We start from the raw sequence: 24483 nt of genomic DNA on the forward strand, positions 1-24483 counted from the left end.
TTCTTTTTTGACAAAGGAACCATGTGCTATAGAGCCTCATTCACACTATATCGACAGAGAAATAAAGGGAGTTCAATTACGTGACCTTAGGGTCCAAATTAATATTTATGAGTTGTGACTTTAACATATTTTAAGTCACATTTTATTTTAGCTAGAGAGATTGAAATAGGCAAAAGAGCTACAAAAAGGGAAAGCACACCATTGTGGAAATTGGAATATGCATTTGGTCATCAATGATTACATACTCTATATATCAAAGCATACGGTTGAATGGCTTCATATTATTAATTATATGTCTTCCAATAATCAAGGCTAAATATGTGGTACCAAATTTAATACAAGTCTCTGCCCGTATAGTATATAGTACCGTGTGAGAATTATGGTGGTTGTGGAAGGATAAAGAGAGTCACCAAACATATGAAAAATACCCCCATTAATTCAAAGTCTCATCAAAGTGAAGTGAATAACAGTTGCTAACATATAATTAATAATAATGTCCTACCTAATTAACTAATAAGTCGTCCTATCAGTAAAGAAGAGCCCTCACGCATTCAAGTGATCAAGGCCTCATTAATCCCTTAATTCTTTTTCTACAATAATAATAATAATTAATCTTATTATTTTCTAGCGGTCTAGCCCATCATGTGAAAAACTAATCCGTCAAAGATCTGAGCTATATTTAAAAGTTTGTCATTAATTAATAAGTTGCTGTATGCACAAGGTAATATTTGAAATTCCAACGCTTAAACATACTAGTGAATTAACTACTAGACCAATCCAAGTTATTGGCTATAATTTTTTAGTTTTCTACTATATTCCCAAACTTGACAGGTCAAAGACTAATTCGTCGTAGATCAGAACTTTATTTAAAATTATTGGCTAATGAGTTGCTGTATACAAAAAACAAAATTCAAATTCTCAATATTTATTTAAATGAATTATTAGTAAATTAACCACTATACTAACTCAATCTGATTTAAATATATGCTAGCGATACATAGTAATCCAATTTGATTTTAGTCTTCGATATACTTGTTTATTTATTAATAGTTTAATACTATAACACTAAGGATATTTGGAGTTAACTTTAGATTGGTATGCTCTTTAGCTAGATGCCTATGTTTCTTTAATCATTTTTCAACATGGTTTAACTAATAATATTGTCTTCTAGTGTTGGTCAATGTGTGTTCTTTTACTATGCTACGCAGATTAGATTGTCTTGCAATTTTTTTAAAAAAAAAGTATTTAAAAGTTTTTGTCCTCATATGTGTGCGTTTCCATGCAGGATAGGAATTAGCGAAGCTAGGTCAAACTTTATGTTTTAAAAATAAGAATTCTTGCGTAATTATATGCATGTTCAAGTCATAAGTTAAAACAAGTAAAAACAAATCGACATGGATCAAAGTAATTTACATTGATAAAGCAACTCGTAGTACTAACGTTCATTGAGAAACATTCGAGAAGCGTAGCTATTTAATTTTAGTCAAAGCAAAGCAGTTCCCATTGATCACTAAATTAATAAGTACTAAAATATATACATATGGAGTTGTAATAATATTGACAAAATTAATACAAACAAAAAAGAATGGAATAACGATGAGGTCAACGATGGTCGATGCATGTATGTAGTACTAATTTGTTTGATTCATATGGACACTACATTTGAGTAGTCATTAGTCATTAACCTGTGCACCTGTTCGTTTTGGGTTTTACTAGCTAAACAATGATTTTTGTAAATAAGGTAAATAATGAACTCTAAATTTAGTCTAATAAAATAAAAAAATATTTTACTCTCAAATTATTTTTTTAACTTTAACATTAGAATAATCATCTGTACACCTAATAAATTAAATATTTACTTTTATAAAAAAAAATTGAACATTCACCAATTGTTAATTGTGTATGAGTAAACCGAATTAAAAGAAATAACCATCCAATTAAAAATAATGAATATAATCATCTACATAACTATTAAATTGAACATCCGACATATCTATTATTGTTCACATTGTTTAGTATTTTCATTCTCTACCTATACTTTTTCGTTTTTTTTTTTGTTTTTTGTTTATATATCTAAAGTAGAATTATAAAATCAGGAAACAAGACTAAGGGTTCTGTTTTAGATCAAAGAAGAGAAAATAAGATCAAACCATTCATTATATAAAATAATAAATTTATCATCAAATATAACAACACTTTATATGCTATGTACATATTTATTTTGTACGTGAGTATTGCCCTTTTCATTTTACAAGTTACTACAGCAAAAGTTTAGGCTTTAATTGTGGGGTTGGATATTCGTGCTTGCTGTTTGGAGGGTTCATAAAAAGTAAAAACACAACAAAATGAATGCATTGGATAGTGTTGATGAATGAAGCAAAAATCACTGTCTGGTTGGTCCCACATGTACCAAATCTTATACTGGCCAACAGGGTTTAAATACCCAAAATCTAAACTATTATTATTACGATTATATGAAATTTGTATTTATTGAAATTGAGTGTGTATTGATATGGAGTACTTTATAAGGTTTGGACTTTAATTAGAGAGCCAAAGTTAGTCAATCTCACCACCTTAGTCAGCAACTCCGCAAATCTCACTGTTTTCCTTTTCCTTTTCTTTTTCTTTTTCCCACCCATAATAATTAATTAACTCGTAATCATATTTCCACATGAACAATTAAATCTGATTATTATCTGCACCTACAAAATTTGAAAAGTAAACAACAATTCAGATCCTAATATGTTTTTTTTCCTTCATGTAATCCATGTAAAAGGGACATTACTGATAACCATTTATTAAAGATACAAAGCGAATAAAAAATAGTTATAGGTTTGGGATTCACTATATATATATATATATGTTCTTAATAAAGCATATGGTTCACATTTTGTTACAATAAAATAAGATTGTGGAGAAAATGTTTCTACCATTCAAATTCCTTGATGTTTTTGGGTAAGCATTGATTATTTGTGTACCCATCCGATCTACCGTGTGTGAATGATATAACTCTAGAATGAATAATTAACATTTTTTCAGGATGATAAATTGTATGTGGTTCATTTTGTGTTGTTGTTGGTTTCACATTTTCAGAAATAAATTGAATTTAATAACGCTATTTGTTGGGGGCATGATGAATCGCCCATGGAATAATGCAATTTGCACCGACTCAAATGATAGCGAAAATTCCCTCCCTTCCAAGTGACATTTGTTTAAAAAATGAAAATGAGAATTTTCTAAAAGGAGGAATCCAATGATGAACAACTAACAAAATTTAAGAGATTAACAGGAACATAGCTAGTAATCATCAGTCATCTTTTGATATCCAAGGCATCCAATGCTACCAACTTACTATTAACCTTTTTTTTTTTATTTAAACGCAAATAATTAGCGGATAGTTTTATTTCTTAGAAATGACATAAGACTAAAGTGCTTACTATTTATCCAATAGTCTTTGATTGACTCCTACAACTACTAATAGTTAATTAGTTGTCTAATTATAAAGAGAAATGTGTGATTTGAAGCTTGAAGAATGGATGAGAAATTGGAGAAAGAGAAGCAGGAATATAATTGACCGAAGATTACGGTGATTAAGGGGAGGACCCATCGTTTTAATTTAATTTTTCGTCTTATGTGTTTAGTACTCTCATTAGTCATTCTCTACTTGGCTACTTGTATTCCAATCACACCGCACATCACGCCAAGTAAAAGTCTTACCCTAATCTCCCCTTATTTGACACTATAATCATATATGTTCTTCACAATTATAATTATAATAACAATAACAATTTCTAGCTACTTCAACATTTCGCATTCCAAGAGCCTACTTATAATAAACTAAAGTTAGTGTGACAAATCACTCATTAGTGAATATTATAGTGTCTAAAGTCTCAAGTTGAAGTTATATACGCTACTAATAGTACTTTGGTTTGGTTACGGTAACTATAACATCGTAATTTATATTAGTTCGATTCTGTGGGCTCTTATGTCCATGGACTTAATTGGATAATGAATTGAATTCGTCGCAAACTGTACGTCCTTTTCACATTATCTGTTATTGTGGCCACGTATTCAGTTGATGGGAATGGGAGAATGGTGTCCCTCACTATCTCAACGACAAAAATAAAAATAATTAAAGAGAGAAATGAGAAATGTAATATATTTGTGGAGCCCACAATGAAACGGAGTAGGGTGTGAAATGAAACACAATTGGAAAGTGTAATGTGGAAATTCCAGATGGTGCCCCTGTATCACTGTAGAGTGTGTAACTATAACTAACCCCAACCCCTCAGTCCGTTACCATAAGTATTTCACACACTGCTCCCACATTTCTCCATCCACCTCTCGGTATCAAACATAATAATAAGTTACTAACATTGTAAACAAGAAAAGAGGGGGTATGGCCAGCAATGTGGTCAACATTATTGGATCTCTCATCATCTCTCTAATGTGGATGGTGGAGGCTAGAATCCCAGGAGTGTACTCCGGTGGTGCTTGGCAAAGTGCTCATGCCACATTCTACGGAGGATCTGACGCTTCCGGCACCATGGGTATGTAACATTATTCTCTACTTAATTTTGAGTTTGATAGTTTATAATAAGTGTATGTATGTATGTGTGGGTGTGTAGGGGGAGCATGTGGGTATGGGAACCTGTATAGCCAAGGATATGGAGTGAACACGGCGGCGCTGAGCACGGCGCTCTTCAACAGCGGTCTAAGCTGCGGTGCCTGCTTTGAGATCAAGTGTGCCAACGACAGGCAGTGGTGCCACTCCGGGAGCCCTTCCATATTCATAACCGCAACAAACTTCTGTCCCCCAAACTACGCACTCCCAAGTGACAATGGTGGTTGGTGCAACCCTCCCAGACCTCACTTCGATCTTGCCATGCCAATGTTCCTCAAGATCGCTGAGTACCGTGCCGGCATCGTCCCCGTTGCCTATCGCCGGTACCATTTTCCTTCCTTCCCTCGTTATATAATGCAGCTACTCAACATAACATCACCTATTCATTATCATTTAATTACTTTTATATTTGTTTAAAACTCAAAACTCAGGTGCAAATAACTTTCGATAAAATTAATAGTTGAGACGACAAATTTAACTAATATTATCAACATTGCTTCCACATTTTTTAAAACTATGTAGTGGAAGATAAAGGCTATTGCTACTGCATTTTCCTTTGCAACATTAACATTGTTTACTAACTAAAATGAGCGAAAATAAAAGAACACTAGTCATACGTAGGTCTTAATAAAAGTAGATAAAGGTAAAGTATAGGCACGAAACAGCGTGTTCATGGAAAAAAGGAGGAATCTCGGCACTGTGTGTGTAAGGTCTTTTTGACTTTTAGTAGCAGATTTGGTGGGGGGTGAAGTGGACCCTATTTATTGCTTTTTTTATTTTCTGTAGGTGAAAACTTATATAATTTAATAAATAATTATCAATTTTATATTTTAACAAATGTACTTAATTGTTTCTTTCTCTCTGTATGTTCCCCAACGTGATTAGTGATGGTGATGCATTGGTAATTTGCGCAGGGTGCCATGTAGAAAGCATGGTGGGATCAGGTTCACAATTAACGGATTCCGTTACTTCAATTTGGTTTTGATCAGCAACGTCGCGGGTGCAGGGGATATAGTGAGGACGTACGTGAAGGGCTCAAGAACCGGGTGGATGCCAATGAGCAGGAACTGGGGCCAGAACTGGCAGTCAAACGCGGTCTTAGTGGGTCAAGCCTTGTCCTTCCGTGTCACCGCCAGTGACCGTCGCACCTCCACCTCTTGGAACATTGCTCCCTCCAACTGGCAGTTCGGTCAAACTTTTACCGGAAAGAATTTCCGGGTTTAACCTTATTAAGTCACCCGCTAATCACTCACACCCAATCATAATTATATATAGTGTTATATTTTTTTTACCCCATCATTATCACTATGATTATGATTATGCTCATGATTATATGAAATGGACAAGGCTATTATTTTTTTTGGCTTCCAACCAATTGTCTAATGTCAGTTTTTTATTATATTTTTTTACCCCCCTTCTGGCGCCCATTTTGATAGCGATTAGAATGCTGGATTTTATTTTTGACTGAATGTTTTGGAGACTGTGAAAGGGGGAGTGAGTGAGTGACAGCAGGTTGTGACTTGTTGACTTTTGTGTCCTTTTTGGGTGGGTGGGTTTGATATGATATCGCTATATAATTTTAATTTGGGGTGCGTGCATGAGTTTGTACTCTTTTATCAGTTTGTGTGTTAGATTTTAGAGTGAAGGGGGGGAACGGAAGAGGAGTAAGGAATGCTGAAGCGGCCAAGCAAAGTAGCAGCCCGCGGCAAAATTAGAAATGGGATGGTGTTATGTTGTTATGTCATTATGTATCTAAGGGAGTGTGTTGTCGTTAACTTGTATACGCTGGAATCAGAAAATGTATTTTGTTGGTTTGTGTTTCATTCATTCTACTACATGCAATTACGTTGTTTTCTTTTGGGAGGGATGTGTAATGATTTAAATTGCAGTTAGTGCAAAACTACTACTCCACAAATGATAGATGATCTTTGAAGTAATGTTTATTTTGATATGACATAAACTTAGTCATTAACTTTTTAAAATGACTAACTAGGTTTTTCATTTTTAAAATTTGTTAGTGATAAGTCCTTAAATGTTATTTGATCAATATAATACCTGACAATAGTTCATAAGACTAAACCAATGATTGTAAAAAAGAAGTTTATAGAGATCAGAAGCAGCGAGGTTCGAATCCCATCCAGTTATTTGAGCCAATGAGAAAGCAAAATTTTATAAATGCATATGGATATGGTGTTGGCAAATAAGATTTGGACCTAGTCATGTAATATTCCAAAGCTGACTGAACAATCTGTTGTTTCCACGTTACCTACAATTCGTTGGGACTGAATGTTGTGGTCAAACTCGAGTGTGTGACCCACACTATTCTTGACAAATACACTTATTCGCCTGTACAAATGACCCATGAATGAAGGCGCAACTTCCAACTTGGGGTATTCATCTCAGGAGAACAAAAATCACATGGGAGAGTAAGAACAAGGAAAACAAACACAAAGCTCTATGAATTATGAAATACAGTACTGTACAGCTCAGAACTCGTACATCATTCATTCGCATTACAATGTAATTTATTAATCATGGACTTAGTACTAGATGTAAAATATCTTAGGACATTTGTCAAAATAATACAGGTACAAAGGTTTATTAGAAATATAAATATTTTAAGTCTCGTGCATAAAATATACTAAAAGAACAAAAGTTTCTTATTATCTCTTTTAACAAATGTTGTTAGGCTAATCTTCAGATAAAATAAAATAATACAATTAACATCCAATCAGGTGACATCACATCATAGGATCCGCGTAATTTAAAGGGGCAATCCGGGATATAACAGAAGTTAATTGGATGTAACAGCCACATCAGCAACTTTAATTTTTGTTCGGGCAATGAATACTGAAAAAAAAAATTCCAGTAGCACCTTCCATGGAAAAAGAAAGCTAATTATAAACACGAAACACTAAGTGTAGTTTTATTTCTTAATTGAAATTTGTTTTGTATGCATGTTTGAATCGTCTTGAAAGGATTTAGAAAGCCCAGCGGGGCCAGACAAGTAAATCCAATTCTGCTGCTCAGTTCTGTACATCAATCTCAATTCTGATAACTTTGGGCTTTTGGCCTCCAGCTTACCCAAAAATATTCTCTCAATTCTAGTAGAACCACCGAAAGAAAAGCCTCAAGTTCTCTTTCGTCTTGACACTTTCCATTGCTTAATCAGATCTAAAACACCCTCCTCCAAAGATGCCTTTCTTCCTTCCTTGAAATTCCAGACTTCTGGTACTGGGTATCTACCACTAGGATTGTACTCATGCAACTCTAACAAAGCTCTAGTCACCACTTCAAAGACCTCCTCACCAAATTCATCCTTCAAAGTCCGCAATTTTTCATCATTTTCATCTAAAATTTCCTACAAAGTATAACCAACATAGTTTACATCATGCTGCATTGCATACAAGAAAGAGCAAGAGGAAAAAGGTGCCAATAATGAAATGATACATTGGTCTATTTGATTGTTAACTAGTATAGCCAGTAAGGTACGGGGTAATGTCCACAATTAAATGAACAAATTAACAGTTCATGGGAATATATATATACTTTAAGAGGCATGCGATTCTCGAAGTCATTGTACCTTGGTATTTCCTGCTTTATCTGTTACAACTTTAAAAGGATGCCAATTTGCATCTCTAAGATAATCCTCCCATTGAGAGCACAACTCTACTGTTTTTATCTGCACCTCATCGTCTTCTAAACCATCAAATTTTCTCTTAACTAAATTCACAAACAGTTTGCTATCTAGTTCTCCCATTCTTTTCACATGAATGAAAGCACGAGCTGACTTCTCTTTCATAAACTGTGTTAAAGAAAAAAAAAATATACATATATATCAGATTACTTCACCAAAAATGAAACAACAAAACCAACCAAGTGACACTATCAACAACTAACTAGTTGAAAATATAGATATTACTTAGCTAGAAGGTTAAGTCACAGATCATGCGAAATGCAACAAACTAGTACAAGATGGCAAAATATAAACCACATCTGGGCTTTTGAAGACATAGCATGATTCTACCATCTTTTATTTAAGATGATAAACATGCTGAGTTAGAAATTTAGAACTGACTCACCTGATAACTCTGTAACGAACTGACAAAGCAGAAGTTAGCAACCACATTGATTCCCAAAGAGCAGGATAATATCACACAAAATACATGGCCAAACAGAGAGCTACATGTTATCACAACAAATCACCTTTCTCATTGTCCTGAATCTGATTTTATCATTTTTTTTAATTTAAGCAAATCAAAATATCATCTAGTATAGACTACTAAACATGAAGCATCCTGCCAGCAGTAATATGGATAATGGAAGCAGTTTTGTCTACATTAATATGCCTATAATTTTTCTCATGTTTCCTGTGAATTTTAAGTTTGTTTAAACATGCAAGCAAGCTTATTATTGCTAGAAACAATTAGTCAAAGACTTTCTGAAGTTGAATTTTCAGACCACTGAAAGAGCTGAAAGGCAAAAAAGACTTATTGACATTAACATTTATGCATGGACAACGTACTTACTTTTACTAATTCCTTGCGAGCATCCTGCAACTCATCATTGGTTTTACGCTCCCTGATAACAAGAGTTTGCTGAAGTCCTTCAACTGCTTCCATTTCCTCCTCTTTTTCCTGCAGATCCAGTTTGATTGCTTCCAGTTTCTTCTTCTCCTCTCCTTCATCCTCCTCCATGTGTTTCATTACTTCAACAGCCCCTCTCAGACGCACAATTTCCAATTCCAATGCTTGTTTTTCATCAAGTTGTCTTTGTAGTTCATGAATTCTTCTATCCAGCTTTTCCTTTTCCCTCTGTAATATTCAACCCCCCAAATGGCACAGTGAATAAATTGGACACAAGTAACTGGATTAACAATAGTAGACATCCAAATGTATCTAAAATGAGAAAGGGGAATTTATACCTTCTGTTGTTCAGCCTTACGCATCATTTTCTCATCAGCTTTGTTTTGCTCCATTATAGCCATTTCATTCTGCAAATGCCAGTATAATAATAATTAAAACAATTGGGAGTGGTCCTCCAAATTTTACACAAAAGATATGGTTTTTCTGAACTCAAACAGGAAAATAAATTACATTTTTCTTCTTAAGATATAGCTTCCTTCTCTCATTTTCATTCTGCACCTCCCTCTTCTTCAGATCCCTCTCAATGAGCTCAAGTTCTTTCTTCTGTTTCTCTAAATGTGCTCTGTCTCTTTCATGATCCTTACAAATTTTCTCCAGATAATCCCGATCAATCTGCTGCATCTTATTTATTTCTAATGGTAGAAGATAAAAAAAGGAGTAAGCAACATTCCAGAATTAACATAAGTACATAACTATTTATATCTTACAATTTAACCTGTAAGCTACCATAAGAAACAAAAAGAGAGAACCATATAAAACCATATATTTCACCATCCCATTTGGAGAAACAAAACAAACTAACTTATCATAAAAGTGAAGAATAAAAGTAATAGACCAATTTATTAAATTATAAACAATTAGGAATTCATTAAAAGTTTTGACATACCATCATTAAATGATTTAATCATCTCCTCTTTCTGCTCCATCACTCTCTTCAGAGACACATTAATTTCATCATATTTGCTTGTCACCTGTTCCAATTCTATATTCTTCATTTTCAAAGTATTTGCCAGGCCTGAAACAAGCTTAGTTGTTTTCCTTTTGTCCTCTGCTTCTTTTCCAGAAACAGTTTTCAAATCCCCAGTTTTACGGAGATGTTCACCGACTATACCCTTAAAGTGGTAGTCATCTTCACGGGCTACCCATCCATAAATTTTATTACCTCGGTCTCTGACACTGTAGTAGTCCTTCTTACCACAGCGTTTAGATTCAAAGCTCCTCTCGAAGTTCATTGAATCTATGAAACCTTCCCAGTCTGAGTTGAACTCAACAAGAGCAAAACCGGAATGCCCACACCAGTTCCATAATGGAGTAACTCTCAAGGGATGAAATCCATCTCGTGTCAACTCATCCCTCAGTTTGCTGCCACTTCCTGCCGTGTACTTATCACCCTTCAGTTCCCTAGCAATGTTTGCCAAGATACCCATCCAAGGCCAGACAAACATCTGATCCTTTTCAACAGATTCTGCAGGTTCTGTTGTCCTCCTCCTCTTAACATCATCCTTTTCAACAGGTTCTGCAGGTTCTGATGTCCTCCTCCTCTTAACAGCATCCTTTACAACAGGTTCTGCAGGTTCTGATGTCCGCCTCCTCTTAACATCAAGATATCTAACGATATAGTTGTCAAGAGCAGAGTGCTTTGCTTTATCTTTTTGGCCCCTGCTCATCGAACCAGAGGCATATCGTGATGCATGCTTGGAAAGTTCACTCAAACTGCAATCCTGTTTGTCAGGGCAAAAGGGGCACCTATACGTTGAACTGGATATTTTCACTACAATAGACTCTTTCTTCAAGTCCTTGTAGTATCTATACTCATAATCTTTCAACTCAGACTCAGTCATACGTTCTGACACTTTGGACATCTGCCAATGTGAACTGAAATCAGATTTTCAAATATGATGCCAAATCATCTCATGCATACTATACAAGATCAAGAGCAACGTTTAATTTCATTTGTCTGTATCCGTTCACTAACTCACCCGCAGTTTCCAGCCAAAGCAGAAATTTAAACAAGTTTCAACAAGAAGAAAGCAACTCAGTTTCTAAAATTGGGGATTAACAACTGTTAAATGAGGGAGCAAAGGCACTAATCAGTAATCATCAGAAAATCAGCAACAAGCCAACAACATATCAGCAATCATCATCATCATTTCAGAAAATCAGCAATTCAGAATGAGCAAACATCAACAAAATCAGTATTATTAACTCAGCAACTCAGAATTAAACCCAGCAACTCACAATTAAACCCAACTCCAACTTGGAATTAAACAAAGGCACTAATCATCACTAATCAGTAATCATCAGAAAATCAGCAACAAGCCAACAACATATCAGCAACAACATCATCATCATTTCAGAAAATCAACAATTCAGAATAAACATACATCAACAAAATCAGTATTATTAACTCAACAACTCAGAATTAATCCCAGCAACTCACAATTAAACCCGATTCCAACTCAGAATTAAACAAGCAAAAATAAATTGAAGATAGAAAGCTTACCGGCGGCGAGAGCTTACCGGCGGCGAGAGCCCCAAGCAGGGCCGTTGACCTCGGCAGAGAGAGAGAGTGCTCGAAGCAGGGCCGTTGAGCTCGGCAGAGAGAGGGAGAGAGAGAGAGAGAGAGAGAGAGAGAGAGAGAGAGAGAGCGAGCTCGAACCAGGGCCGTTGAGCTCGGCAGAGAGAGAGATCTCGAAGAAATGACGACCAGAAATCCTTCGCGACGGCGACGGCGACGCGACGACAACGGCACGAGCTCGACCTTCGTGCGACGGCGAGAAGGGTTTCGGGCTTTCGGCGGTGAGTTTGAGGCTTTGAGCTCGACCTTGACGGCGAGAGAAGAGGAACGATGAGAAGAACCCCCCACAAGCGACGACGGCGAGGAGAATGGTTCGGCTGGAGTGCGGTGGTCGATGGTGGCTGCTTGCTGGAAGGCTGGGTTGCACAGGGTCTAAGGGTTTCTTTTCAAATTTGAAATTTCATTCAATTCAGAGAGTGAGAGTGAGAGACCGGCTTCGTTGCACTGGGTGCAATGTGCATGTCATGCGTCCTTCCGTTTTCTTTTTCTTTTCTTTTTTCCCCATAATTCTATTTTTATGTTAAAAGATAATTTCTAGTAATTTTGGTGAAATTTCAAGCAATCCTATTGGTTGAAAAAAATGAAAATATTAGCAACTTTCAAACACCTTTCTTCTTTTAGGATCCCAATCTTATCTTATAATCGTAATGATAAATGATAATAAATTCACAATTGAAATAAAGACCTTTTAATGTGGATACAAGAATTACCACCATGAAATCCCTATAGACCAATCATTGTGTTGATTCTAGTGCGACTTAGAGAGGGGGTTTCCAAGCAATAATCAACGAACTTGTAGGAAGAATTTTAGTTGTAGCGGGGAAACCATCAAGGTTTTTTTTTTTTTAATTTCCTTTTTACGTTAAACAGGTATATATTCAATTATTCATAATCATGGCATCATATGTGTTTATCATGAGAGTAAAAAGCTATATTTTTGGGCGGTAATTTCTCTTTGTTTGGGCCTATGGCCCATCTCCTATCGTTAAAAAAGAAATAACTTTAATCACATTGAAACCCACAACAAAATATGAATAACCCTAAAACTAAGTATTCTTTTGGTCTAAAAAAAGAACTAGAAAAGTATCATTAAGCGGAATGAACTTTTTTATAAATAAATGTTGAGAATTCAATTTTTATTTATAAAAATATTAAACCGTTTGGGAAATACTTATTAGAGATTGTAATGGGAGTTGGCAAATGGGGTGTTTGGGAATGATTGAGAGTAATAGTATTCTTCAAGGAGAATTGTTTGCTATTTGGAGAGGATATCTCTTAGCTTGGGATGTGGGTCAACGAGATGTTATTTGTTGACGGATTGTGTGGAAGCATTTAATTTTGTTACTCAAGATGGTTTTGGGTTTATTGATCCATTGGTGCTCAAAATAAGAGATATCATGCATTGGAATTGACGTATTGACTTTCGTTTGATTATGAGAGATGCAAACACGGTGGCAGATACTATGGCAAAGATGGCGATGAAGTTACAACTTTCGCATGTAGAGCTTCTTTCACCTTGAAAAGAGTTTAAGAGTAGTCTTAAACGGAACTGCCCTTCTATTTAAACAGTTCTTTGTTTTGTTTGTTTTGTTTTTCTTTGTTTAATTTATTTCAGTCACAAAAAAAAAATATCCATTGAAATACTTATGAATTAGAAAAAAAAAAAACTCGATCACCATGTTAGACAAGGAATTTTGATCATGAAAAAAAATAATTCAATTATTCTATTAAATTCTATAATTTTATTAAATTTATAATTATATCTTTATACTTTTTTTTCTTTTAATTAGATCTTTATACCAAATTTTATAATTTGGTTTGAGCCAGTATAAAAATGTCAGAGTTAATAGATTTTTTTTACAAATATTTTTTTTTTCAAAAAATATATTAATTTTAATACTTTTAACACGAAAAATATTTTATTACAAAATAAAAAATAGTGTAAAAATTTAATTAAAAATATATAAAAATTTAATTACAAAATTGATAAAAAAAACTGTACAACAATAGAGTAATTAGAAAAAAAAAAGCATACTAATGTGCAAGCATCTCGCACACAAGTTAAATTTTAATTTACCCCTTCCCAAAGATTATATCCCATAATATTACCTTGGGCTCCTAAAGTTTTTATAATTTCACGTCTACTTGATGGCTTATATGTTATATCTTTGTAGCTAGCTAGCTAGAATTATGGATAAGCAGTATAAACTAAGTTGGACGCATTGGTGATATATGTTAACGTTAAATATGGCTGAAGAAAGATGTGTTATTAATAGGGTTTATGAAATTAGATAAATGTTATAATAAGCGAAATTGATGAAGCGTGGTATATAACTATATAAGTGTGATAATTTTCACTCACCACTCACAGAATAGTGGTCATCGAAAGCGATTCACGTGCAGGTGCAGCAATGTCTGGGGTCTGGGTTTTCGGCAAGAACGGAGTGACGAGGCTCATAACAAACCCGACAAGGGAATCCTTCGAGCAGAGGGATCCACCGCATGCGGCGGGAACAGCCACCGCTCCCGGTGCCAGACCCAGAGTGCTGGTGTACCTGCCAAGCAACCAGGTGATTCGTTCCTACGATGAGCTGGAAGAGCGACTCGCCGAACTCGGTTGGACTCGCTACCCTAACTCGGAAAACCCTGAGCTCATCCAGTTCCACCGATCTGACTCATCCACACACCTCATCTCACTCCCCAAGAGGTTCTCCAAGTTGAAGAATTTCCACTTGTACGACATCGTTCTCAAGAACCGTTCCTTCTTTCAGGTTCGTGACCCCACCACTCCGCAACACCATCAACGTTAACAACAAGCTTAGTTCCCAGTACGTCAACCCCCATGCACTTTCATTAACCCCCACTTGGTAATCATCATGATGTTCATCTTCTCCGTTATTATCATTAATTAATTAATATATTTAATTGGCCTTCCTTATATACTCTATATTGTTACGACAAATTAAATAACCGGACGCATGTGAATCATTTCTTTGATTTAATGAGTGAATTGAAAAAGAGTGACTTTGAAGGCGATGAATTTATGTACAAAAAATAGCTATTTGGTTACATACTGATTATTATTTTAAATATGTGTGAAATATGAAATGATGGAGTGAAAGATTTAGTTAGGGTTTAGGTAGTGACGTAGGCTTTCTAGTTGGAAATGAACGAGGAAATGGTGTAGTTACTGGCTTAGGCATATGCATGCGTATGGTTATGAATGAGGTGTGAAGAGGTGTTAAAGCTGATGCAAAAGAGTGGAGAATCTGGTATGAGTCCACGTCCCAAGGCTGACACGTAGGAGTACTTCTGTACTATCTTGTATATCTTTCTATCAGAGACTATCATCTTGGGTCTACAACTCTACTCACAAAAGTATCACTCCACTGCAACCATTTATAGATGCTCCTCTACCCTACTACCTACCTACCTACCTAGCCTTAACAAACATCATTTAATTCCTTCTCTACTTTGCTCTTTCAATTTCGCTAACTTGTAAAACAAAATCTTTTTTATAAATAATCATGTAAATTTACTATTTTATTCAAATTTTATTGTAACCAACTATTTTTATTCATGTTTTTAGTCACTATGAGCTTATTATTTCACTGTCATCGTAGAATTGAACGTGAATATCCATACCAATAATGGCTGATGAGTGATACATATATAAACTCAATTTCTTTGCGCGTGAAATAAGTCTTGGTTCTAGAAGCTTTGCTCTAATGAATATGGTCATGATTTGTTCTTCCACACTAATATTCTACGAGGAGTATTAGGACACAGCAATTTTTGAGAGTTGTAACCATTAAATAGCCATCAATTTTAATAGTGTAAAATTGATTTGAGATTTCATCTAATGATTCACTATTCTTTGTTAATTACATACTGGTCAGAATTTAATGAAATTGTTAGTCTTAGACTTTTTCATATTCTATTCATATACGCAGGACTAGATAGTAAATACAAACAATAAAATTAAACTTGATGATATATCTGATTTAAAAAAACTGAATTCTGTTATATGGTCAAACAAAAGAGAAGAGGTTCATGTGTGGCTGCAGAGCACCGGTACTCAGTGGTCCCAATTCTCTTTGTTTTTTTAAAAAAGAGAGAGATGAGAATGAGAGGGGATCTGGAACTGGAAGGACAGTGTACGAAAATAAAAGTGGTGACTAGTGAGTGCATCAAATTCACATTTACATTCACATTCACATTCACACCATTCTTTAATCTTTGATAATGCAATGCCACGTCCTAACAATGCAATCAATCCACCTCTACACTCCCTCCCTTCTCACCCTAATTCTTCTAATCTTCCTTAATTGCAGCTTAAAATATATATTGTCTATTCATCTTATAATTAAATACAATCAACCTTGACATATGACATATGACACTCTCACGCGCTATTAACCAAAAACAATTACTTTGGTATTTTTTTATCGGAAACTTTACATATTTTTAACACTTGAAATAACTTAAATATGATAAGGACCATGAATGTTGAAAGAGACAGTTTTAATCTCCAGTATAGGAAATAACTGCACATTCTTTAAGTTAACTGTAGCCAAACATATTTGTAAGTATAACTGTCAAATATAAGTAAGGGAAAGTAATATTGCAGTGCAATCCAATCCAACATCACTTATCACTTCTCAGAAATCTATATTCTATATGATGATCAATGTTATTAAGACAAGAAAACCGTTTGGTGATGCTATTTATCAGAAAAGTTGTGTATTCAACATTATTAGTTGTTAGTTATGAGCTGTAATCTTAAATTATATAGATAAATACAGTTTGGAAACCATATATGGAACTGTACATGCAGCAATGTGCATACAAGTAAGAACTGTGTCCTTGATGAGTGTTTTGTCCATATACTTGGCTCTTGGTCCACTCTAGTTCTAGCCAGAATGATTTTAATTTTGCCTAAAATGACACGAACTTATTTCTTGAAATTGCTAACAAGATAATTGAGGAGGATTTCACCTACCTCACTAGCAATCTACAATAGTAAACAAACAACTATGTCCTTATTATCCACAAGAAAGCCATCACCTTCATTGTGTATGAGAACAAAAGTAGGTCGTAGTGTATCGGCATTTAAATATATCTCGTGTTTGCAATCAAGTGTTAACATAACAAAACTAGGAAACTACACCACCCCAAAAATATCCTAATATTAAAAAGAAGTACCTACATAATTGCAACATTAGCTGAATTATATCATATGTACAATCTATTAGTTACAGAAGTTCCTGAGTTCATGCATCATGTTTTTTCCCCTGCATCAGAGCAATATATTATTAGGATTTCTTAAGTTTCAAGGTTGTGTGTGTTTGCAATTTCAAGTATATAGAGTTGAAGAAGAGGGCCTAGGGTAAGCTGTAGGGGTGGCCCTCCTATGGCTAACATCATCAGCGCTTCTTCTACGAGGGCGAGACGCATTACAAGAAGGATTTCGGTTGCCTGCATCTGCATTAGGAGCCTGCAGCTGCTCCAGTAATGTAACAACTTCATCCATGTTTGGCCTGAACTTGGATTCTCTAGATATGCATCTCAAGGTGAGTGTGGCTACCTTATAGGCATCTTCAACCGAATACTGTCCTTCGAGGCGCGTGTCCAAAACTCGAAAGACCTTGCGTTTATTAGCCAGGTATGGTTTAGCCCACTCCACCAGACTGTGTTGTCCGGTTGGTCGATTCTTGTCAACCGACCTCTTACCGGATAACATTTCAAGTAGGACTACTCCAAAACTATAGACATCACTCTTTGCAGTAAGATGACCTGCACTAACATTGTCTTAAGCCAGCTACCAAAAAGATACTAATCATGAATTAACATAAATTGGGAGCAAAAATTGTTCAGCAACTTAGAAACAAACCATACCAGTAGCTAGATATTCAGGAGCTGCATATCCGTAGGTTCCAATCACCCTTGTTGACACATGACTTTTGTCACCTGTTGGTCCATCTTTCGCTAGCCCGAAATCCGAAAGTTTTGCATTGTAATTCTGTAATCAAATCAAGAAATATATTCAGTTATGATGTCCAAAATCCAAATAATGTCCCCTGCTTTTAATCAAATTACCAAAACAAACTCTGCCATGATCCTATGATATATTGCAAGCACACAGTCACATACGGAGTCAAGCAAGACATTGGAAGTCTTAAAGTCACGGTAAATCACTTGTGTTTCGGCACTGTGAAGGAATGCAAGCCCTTTGGCTGCATCAAGAGCAACCTTTAAACGGAGACTCCATGATAGAGGTTGAAAGTATGAGCCTCCTGTCACAATAACACATCCAAATGTTAAAATTAGTCCTAAGTTGAAACTTTAAGATTGTGTGCAATGATGGGCAGAGAGCACTAACTCCTGAACAAATGATTCTCCAAGCTGCCACGAGGCATAAACTCATAGACGAGAAGGCGATGTTCATCTTCAAGGCAGTATCCAATCAATCTCACTAGATGAGGATGAGAAAATTGTCCAAGATAGTTTACTTCAGCCTAAAAATTGAAAACAAACTCCTCTTAGTTATGCAAACTGATTCAGTTTAACTTAGAAGAAGATCATGGATGAGATAATGCAACTTGAGACTTGCTTCTTGAATTATTCACCATGCTTGGTCTGAACTAACATAAGCAAGGGACTTAAACTCACCAACCACTCCCTGTGACCCTGTAAGCCATCTTGATTAAGTCTCTTCACAGCAATAACAATGCCAGTGCCAGGTTTGGAAGCCACCAAAGAATTCTCATCCATCCAACCCTTAAAAACAGAACCAAAACCACCTTCTCCTAACACACTGTCCGGCCGGAAATTTCTCGTGGCTGTCTTAAGTTCTGATAAACTAAAGCTCTTTAAATTAGAACACTGCAAGATCTCTCCCTCACTCCGTGGAGTCGGTGGCATCGAGGTAGACGAAACCTTACTGTTTGTGTTACTGAGATCATTTCCATCTGTGCTCACATTCTTTGAGTTCACCCCTGCCAAATGGAACTACTATATCAATTACAGTTAAACCTTCACCAATATCCAATGTAAAGTTCTCTGAGCAATCACAACGGATCTTCATATCTAATTACAATGTCATAGATCAAATTGGATCACTTGGTTCTGAGTCTTCAATTATTGTCAAGAGATTCATAAGCATCAAAATAGTGTAAAGAGACCTTTTGTATACTAGATTGAGAAATTAGAAGACATAACCAGTTTAAGAGAGAGCAAATTCAATTAACAAATCAAATATATTAAACAAGTGAAAGAGGAAGAAAAGAATGCCTAAATCCATCTTTTTTAGCTAATCAAAATTCTGCCTTGGTTCCTTCAAAAGCATTGAGAGAGAAGAAAGGGACAAACTTGGATGATATACATGCAAGCACAAATATCCAAACTCAATTATTGTAAAAGGCATTTCCACTTAAAAGGTCATACCAAGAAGAAGAGAATTAAGGAAGGAATACCAGTGTTGTAGGGGCTCTCAGCTTTAACTTGGGCACTCAGACAAACTCCCATGCTAGAAACAGGTTCCTCAATTAATGAATCCTTGTTTGTTGTGTGAAGATTACAATCAGAAAAGCTGAGAACTCAAGTTAAGGTCCAGCACAACTGCATAAACAAACAAACAAACAAACAACCATGAAAGGTGGACTGAATACAGAATAAGAAACAAGAAAAGATCTGAGGCCAAAAGAGAAGAGAAGGAAAAGGCCAAGAACCTGTGAAACAGTTTGAAGTGAAGCTACAAAACCTGACTCCAAAGTCCAAAGTGAGATTTAGAGAGAGAAGGGTTATATATGAATATGAGTGGGGTGTGTGATGGAGGGTAAGGGTAGAGAGAGTTGAAAGGGACATGAGGTGTGCATTCATTCATGGAATGGACCCAGTTCTGTTTTCCTTTTAACTTCAACCTTTATGGACCCCCTTCCCTTCAATGTTAATTAATGCCTACAAGCTACAATGCCACTGCAATTTACAAGCATCATCAAATTCTTGTATTGTATCACTCTCTTCTTATGCTTAGAAAATTGTACAGTGCACATATACATAGAAATGAATATAAATAAATGCATAGGTTTTATGCTTTTGCTAAGCTTACTTGTCTTGCTTTGCTTTGCTTGCTTCTTTGCCTTGTTATTCACTCATTAGCTGGCTAGCTACCAACCTTATGGTACTTCTTTTTTTTTATTTAATTTCTTACTTTAATATTTAAACAATTGTTTCCATTATTGAATCATATTGATTATTGAGTGTACAATTTACATTCAACTTTAGATCTTGAAAATACTATCAATCTTCCTTGTTCTTCTTTTTTCTCACTGCACTCCAATTCTGTCACTGTCTTCCTTACCATGTCATTTCCATTTTATTCATTTCTGCCACCCTATTAATATTCTTGTCTCTTCTGTATCTGCTTCTTTTTTAATTTAGAAAAAAAAAATATTATTTTAAATATTAAAAAAAAACCTAACTTTTGGGGGGTGCATGTCTTATTCCATGTCTTGTCAGGGCCCTCAATGCTTTTACCACTTGGACTTTGGATATAACAAGATGAGTTCTACGGTGTTTTTGTTATGGTACTTATATTGTTTAATTTTCTTTTTAAAGTAAAAAATAAAATATTTAAAGTAAAAAATAAATTATATAAAATTTATTAAATATCATTTATTTACCTTTTTTAATAATTTAGATATAAAATAATAGGCACCATAGCATTCACCTATAACAAGAACATCAGTCGCCAAGGTTTTCCTCTTAGTTCTTCCAATCCTAAAGTCATAATCTCCCAAATTAGAATTCAAAATCAGATTGTGCTGCTAAATCCTTAAGATATGATAAGATACATGTCACTTAGATGGATTCTTGATCATGTTGTAATCAAGGGAGCAATGGTTCTTGACTAAATTGATTTCTTTTTAATAAAAATAAAAAAGTTAGGTTGAATCCTACTATTCTTCTATTACTTATTATATAAACTTGTCTATGATTCACATAACACACCAACCCATTTCTTGTTGATAAGGAGCTAGATCTTTTATATCTCTTCCTCAAAGAGATGTCAAATTCTATAATTGTATAAATATATTCAATAAAAATAATTTTATATTTGAAGATATTTAAGCAATACTAAGTTCAACCTAGCTGGAATAACAGATTGAATATAATTCAATTATACAAGCTTTCATAATCATGATAAATAACCCGAGATTATTTCATCACGTGCACATTCATAAAGAAAAGCCAACCACAGGATACAAGTTGGATTGATTCATGAATCATGTTTGGTGTTTAATTTGGATTCAATGAGTAACATCACTACTGGTGGGACCAATACAAGGACCCTAAAACCTTGGTCTTTTATAGTGAATTACATAATATCTGTGAGTCTCTAATTTTGTGTGACATTATTATCCTCGGTAAGAATTTTAGCCACACAAAAATAACAATGAAAGTAACATTTTTGACGAATTATGACAGAAATTGACCCTCTGCTCCTTCCTAAATTCTTATCAAATTTTAGCTAATTTATTTCAAACATTCACATGATGATGATACCTTTATTAAGGCAAAAGAAGTAATTGAGATGTAAAGAATGAAAAAGGAGGGTAATATGTGCATGAATATAGTAAGTAGTAACAACTTGTAATTATAGTTTGTGACTTATTATATGCATGCATGCATGAATATATACATATATTTTGTTAGATAGTGACCAAACTTTAGTGTAACACAATTATTAGATTCTATGATTTTTTTTCTTTTAAATTCTGAAACGGGATAATATGCTTCCGTACATTGACAATACACTCCCTGCGAATTGTCTTACTTTTAAAATTGTAAAAAATATCATAAAATCTAATGATTGATTATTACACTAAAATTTGGTTAATATCTACAAAATTAGCCGAATATATATAGTTGAAATTTGAAATTATCCAAAAATTTCAGCTTGTGAGGCCTGCCAATAGAAAAAAAAAGACACTTACTCAAATAAAAATGTTAAAATATCTCTTTATGAAGAATTTTATATAAAAAAATATGTTTTGTTTGTTTGACTACACTTAAAAAAATAATATTTTTTAACATATCAAATTAAATTTTATAATTTATCATCTAATAATAAAAAAGATATATGTTTATATTAAGACAACTATAAAATCATTAGAAAAGTATTCACCAAAAAATTGATGAATTAAAATGTGAGATGTAAGTAGAAAGTACAAGTAAAAGTGAAGAGGTGCAGATGGGAATGATGTGTAAATGGGTGAAGTAGTAGGTGGGGAGTGAGAGTGAGACATTGTGTTGCTGTTGCGTGACCAATCTTCCTTAGATCCAACCATCATTTACTGCATGACAATGAAAAATAAGATAATAATAATCGTTATGTATGAATATTAGCAACAAGATATGTGCAGATTAAAACTTTAATTCATCTTTTTTGGATAGAAAACAAAAACTCAAATACATATGTAACTTTTTAGAAATTGACAATTTTTAACTAAATATATAAAATATATATTTTTTTTTTAGGTTCAATGGTTGAATGAGTGAATGAATGTTAGCTGCTGCCTGCTGTAGAGCTGTCACATGTGGAGCCGTAGAAAGGAAGGAAGTCAAAAAGTGGGGTCCAATGGGTGAGTGGGGCCACACGAATGGGACCAAGCCATTATCCCACCCATTTAAGCAGAGACGAGCCAAGGGCCCATAGGCCAGCACGATTGGAAACTATGTTTTGTTTTCAATGACGCTGAAAGGCCAAAATCCTATTAAATCAAGAAATTTTTTTCTGTTTCTGTTGTAAATGATGTAATACATACATATATATATATATATATATATATATATATATAATATTATGTACATGCTAAAAATTATTTTTAATATATATTATTTAATTTATTTTTAATATATATTTTATATTTTAACATATAATTTATAAAATAATTAATTCAATAATTAGGCTTTTTAGGTATATCTAACCGGTTGAATATATAACAACGATGATATTATAGTTTTTGTTATAACTTGAAGAATAACTAGGGGGTAAAGTGGGCCGGCCCGTTTCAACCCGATCCGTCTCGTCTAGACCCACCCTATAAACGGGACAGACTGGTCCGTCCTACCAACTAAAATGGGTTCAAAATGCTAGTCTGTCTCATTTTATGGCAAATTGGCGGGCTAGTCTACTTGACTTTTTTTAAAAAAATTCATTAAAATTAACCAAAAAATAATAATTAAAAAATTAAATGCAAATAAAAAATAATCAAATTATAATATAATTTTTTATTATTTTATTATTTTTAACTTTAATAAAATTGTTCAAAATAATATTTGTCAATAGAATCATTTTTATTTTAAAAAATAAGTCACATAATTTGAGCATATATACGAAATTATAAAATAAAATAAATAAAGTTAATAACTAGAAGAAGAATAAAAACAAAAAATAAAAAAAAAGTGTTTAAAAATTTTATAATAATAATTACTCTTTTATTTAATTAAAAAATAAATAAATAAAAAGTCTTCGAACCGGCCCGTCCTGTCCCGCCAAAACCCGCCAATTTGGCGGTATGGGTTTGGCGGATTTTTTTAATTTGACGGGCTTCAAATCCTAGCCCGACCTGCCTTTTTTTAGTGGATTTAACAGACCGACCCGACGTACTCGACCCGTTTTGCCACCCCTAAGAATAACTATCCAATTTCGAGCTCTAAGTTTTATTATCTAAAAACAATTATTTATTAAAAAAAATAAACAGCATTAATTTGTCTTTATAAGAGAAACTATATAATTAGAGATTATCTCATAAGAGAAATTTTGTACAAAACACTTAATATAGCATTTGTTTCTTTATTTTTTTTATGTGCATAATTAAATGAAAAATAAGTTTCAATATGAAGTAATAATTTAAATATTATAAATAAAAAAAATATTGATTATGCATATTCTTGTAACACATGCTACAAGAATTTTTCTATGTTGTTCTTTCCTTATTAATTGTTCCGATTAATGTTTGTTTTACGGGACAGTTGCTTTTAGTCTAATGATCTATCGCTATAAGATCCCTACTACAAGTTTCGATTTGACTAATTTAAAAAACATGAGAAAACTGCCTTAATTTTGGCAATGCATTAGTATTTGCTTCTAAAGATAGAATAGAGAGTATCCATTATCCAATATCCATCGATTTGATTAATTGAAGAAACATGAGAAAAATGCCTTAATTTTGGCTATTTTCTTTTTCTTTTTTTTTTTGATACTGAGGAGGCCAGAGGCCCAAAAACAAAAACGAAGAGATTATCCTGGAGAATTTAACTCCTCTACTTGGCATAGTTGCAATTTATTTGCCTCGTATAGAACCACATTGGGATTCAAATCTTGATTGAGACCAAATAGTAGATTAGAAACCCTTAAAAGTGTTGTTGTATGTGAAAGTGTATGATATAAGTAAATTTGTGTTATTTTAATGCCTAAAGTTAAACACTGTCCAACTCTTCTGGGGAAAAATAAAATAGAACTCCATTACTATCCGCGAGGTTGGAGATTATTGAAGTAGGCATGTCTATCTTAACGTAGTCCATCTTACACAGACAACAGGAATAATCTCATACCAACTACATTAAGC

At 34.1% G+C, this 24483-nt stretch overlaps 4 protein-coding genes across 6 annotated transcripts; 2 read left to right on the forward strand and 2 right to left on the reverse strand.

Annotated features, from left to right (window-relative positions):
• Window positions 1–4204: 4204 nt before the first annotated feature.
• Window positions 4205–6447, forward strand: LOC112706702 (expansin-A4). The gene is made up of 3 exons (XM_025758132.3): window positions 4205–4550; window positions 4629–4947; window positions 5539–6447. Exons 1-3 carry the CDS (start codon window positions 4400–4402, stop codon window positions 5846–5848), a joined length of 780 nt encoding a protein of 259 aa, XP_025613917.1. The 5' UTR covers window positions 4205–4399; the 3' UTR covers window positions 5849–6447.
• An 816-nt stretch (window positions 6448–7263) lies between these two features.
• Window positions 7264–12392, reverse strand: LOC112706699 (factor of DNA methylation 4). 2 transcript variants are annotated; one of them, XM_025758127.3, is made up of 7 exons: window positions 11774–12392; window positions 10157–11132; window positions 9721–9902; window positions 9549–9617; window positions 9154–9438; window positions 8208–8429; window positions 7264–7985 (listed from the first exon to the last, which is right to left on the reverse strand). In XM_025758127.3, the coding sequence occupies exons 2-7, from the start codon at window positions 11130–11132 to the stop codon at window positions 7755–7757; spliced, it is 1965 nt and encodes a 654-aa protein (XP_025613912.1). In that variant the 5' UTR covers window positions 11774–12392; the 3' UTR covers window positions 7264–7754. The 2 variants fall into 2 exon arrangements, with proteins under 2 accessions (XP_025613912.1, XP_025613913.1); XM_025758128.3 differs by having other exon boundaries at window positions 11791–12336.
• A 1867-nt stretch (window positions 12393–14259) lies between these two features.
• LOC112705162 (flowering-promoting factor 1) lies at window positions 14260–14658 on the forward strand. Its single transcript, XM_025756015.2, has one exon. The coding sequence runs from the start codon at window positions 14260–14262 to the stop codon at window positions 14656–14658; it is 399 nt and encodes a 132-aa protein (XP_025611800.1).
• Window positions 14659–16939: 2281 nt separating this feature from the next.
• Window positions 16940–20213, reverse strand: LOC112706701 (probable serine/threonine-protein kinase PBL9). Of its 2 annotated transcripts, none has more exons than XM_025758130.3 (7): window positions 19579–20213; window positions 19324–19468; window positions 18521–18846; window positions 18231–18366; window positions 18002–18144; window positions 17747–17870; window positions 16940–17644 (listed from the first exon to the last, which is right to left on the reverse strand). In XM_025758130.3, exons 2-7 carry the CDS (start codon window positions 19373–19375, stop codon window positions 17205–17207), a joined length of 1221 nt encoding a protein of 406 aa, XP_025613915.1. In that variant the 5' UTR covers window positions 19376–19468; window positions 19579–20213; the 3' UTR covers window positions 16940–17204. The 2 variants fall into 2 exon arrangements, with proteins under 2 accessions (XP_025613915.1, XP_025613914.1); XM_025758129.3 differs by having other exon boundaries at window positions 17948–18144.
• Window positions 20214–24483: the final 4270 nt, after the last annotated feature.

This window comes from Arachis hypogaea, chromosome 8, assembly GCF_003086295.3.
Source record: "Arachis hypogaea cultivar Tifrunner chromosome 8, arahy.Tifrunner.gnm2.J5K5, whole genome shotgun sequence".
Taxonomy (NCBI): domain Eukaryota; kingdom Viridiplantae; phylum Streptophyta; class Magnoliopsida; order Fabales; family Fabaceae; genus Arachis; species Arachis hypogaea.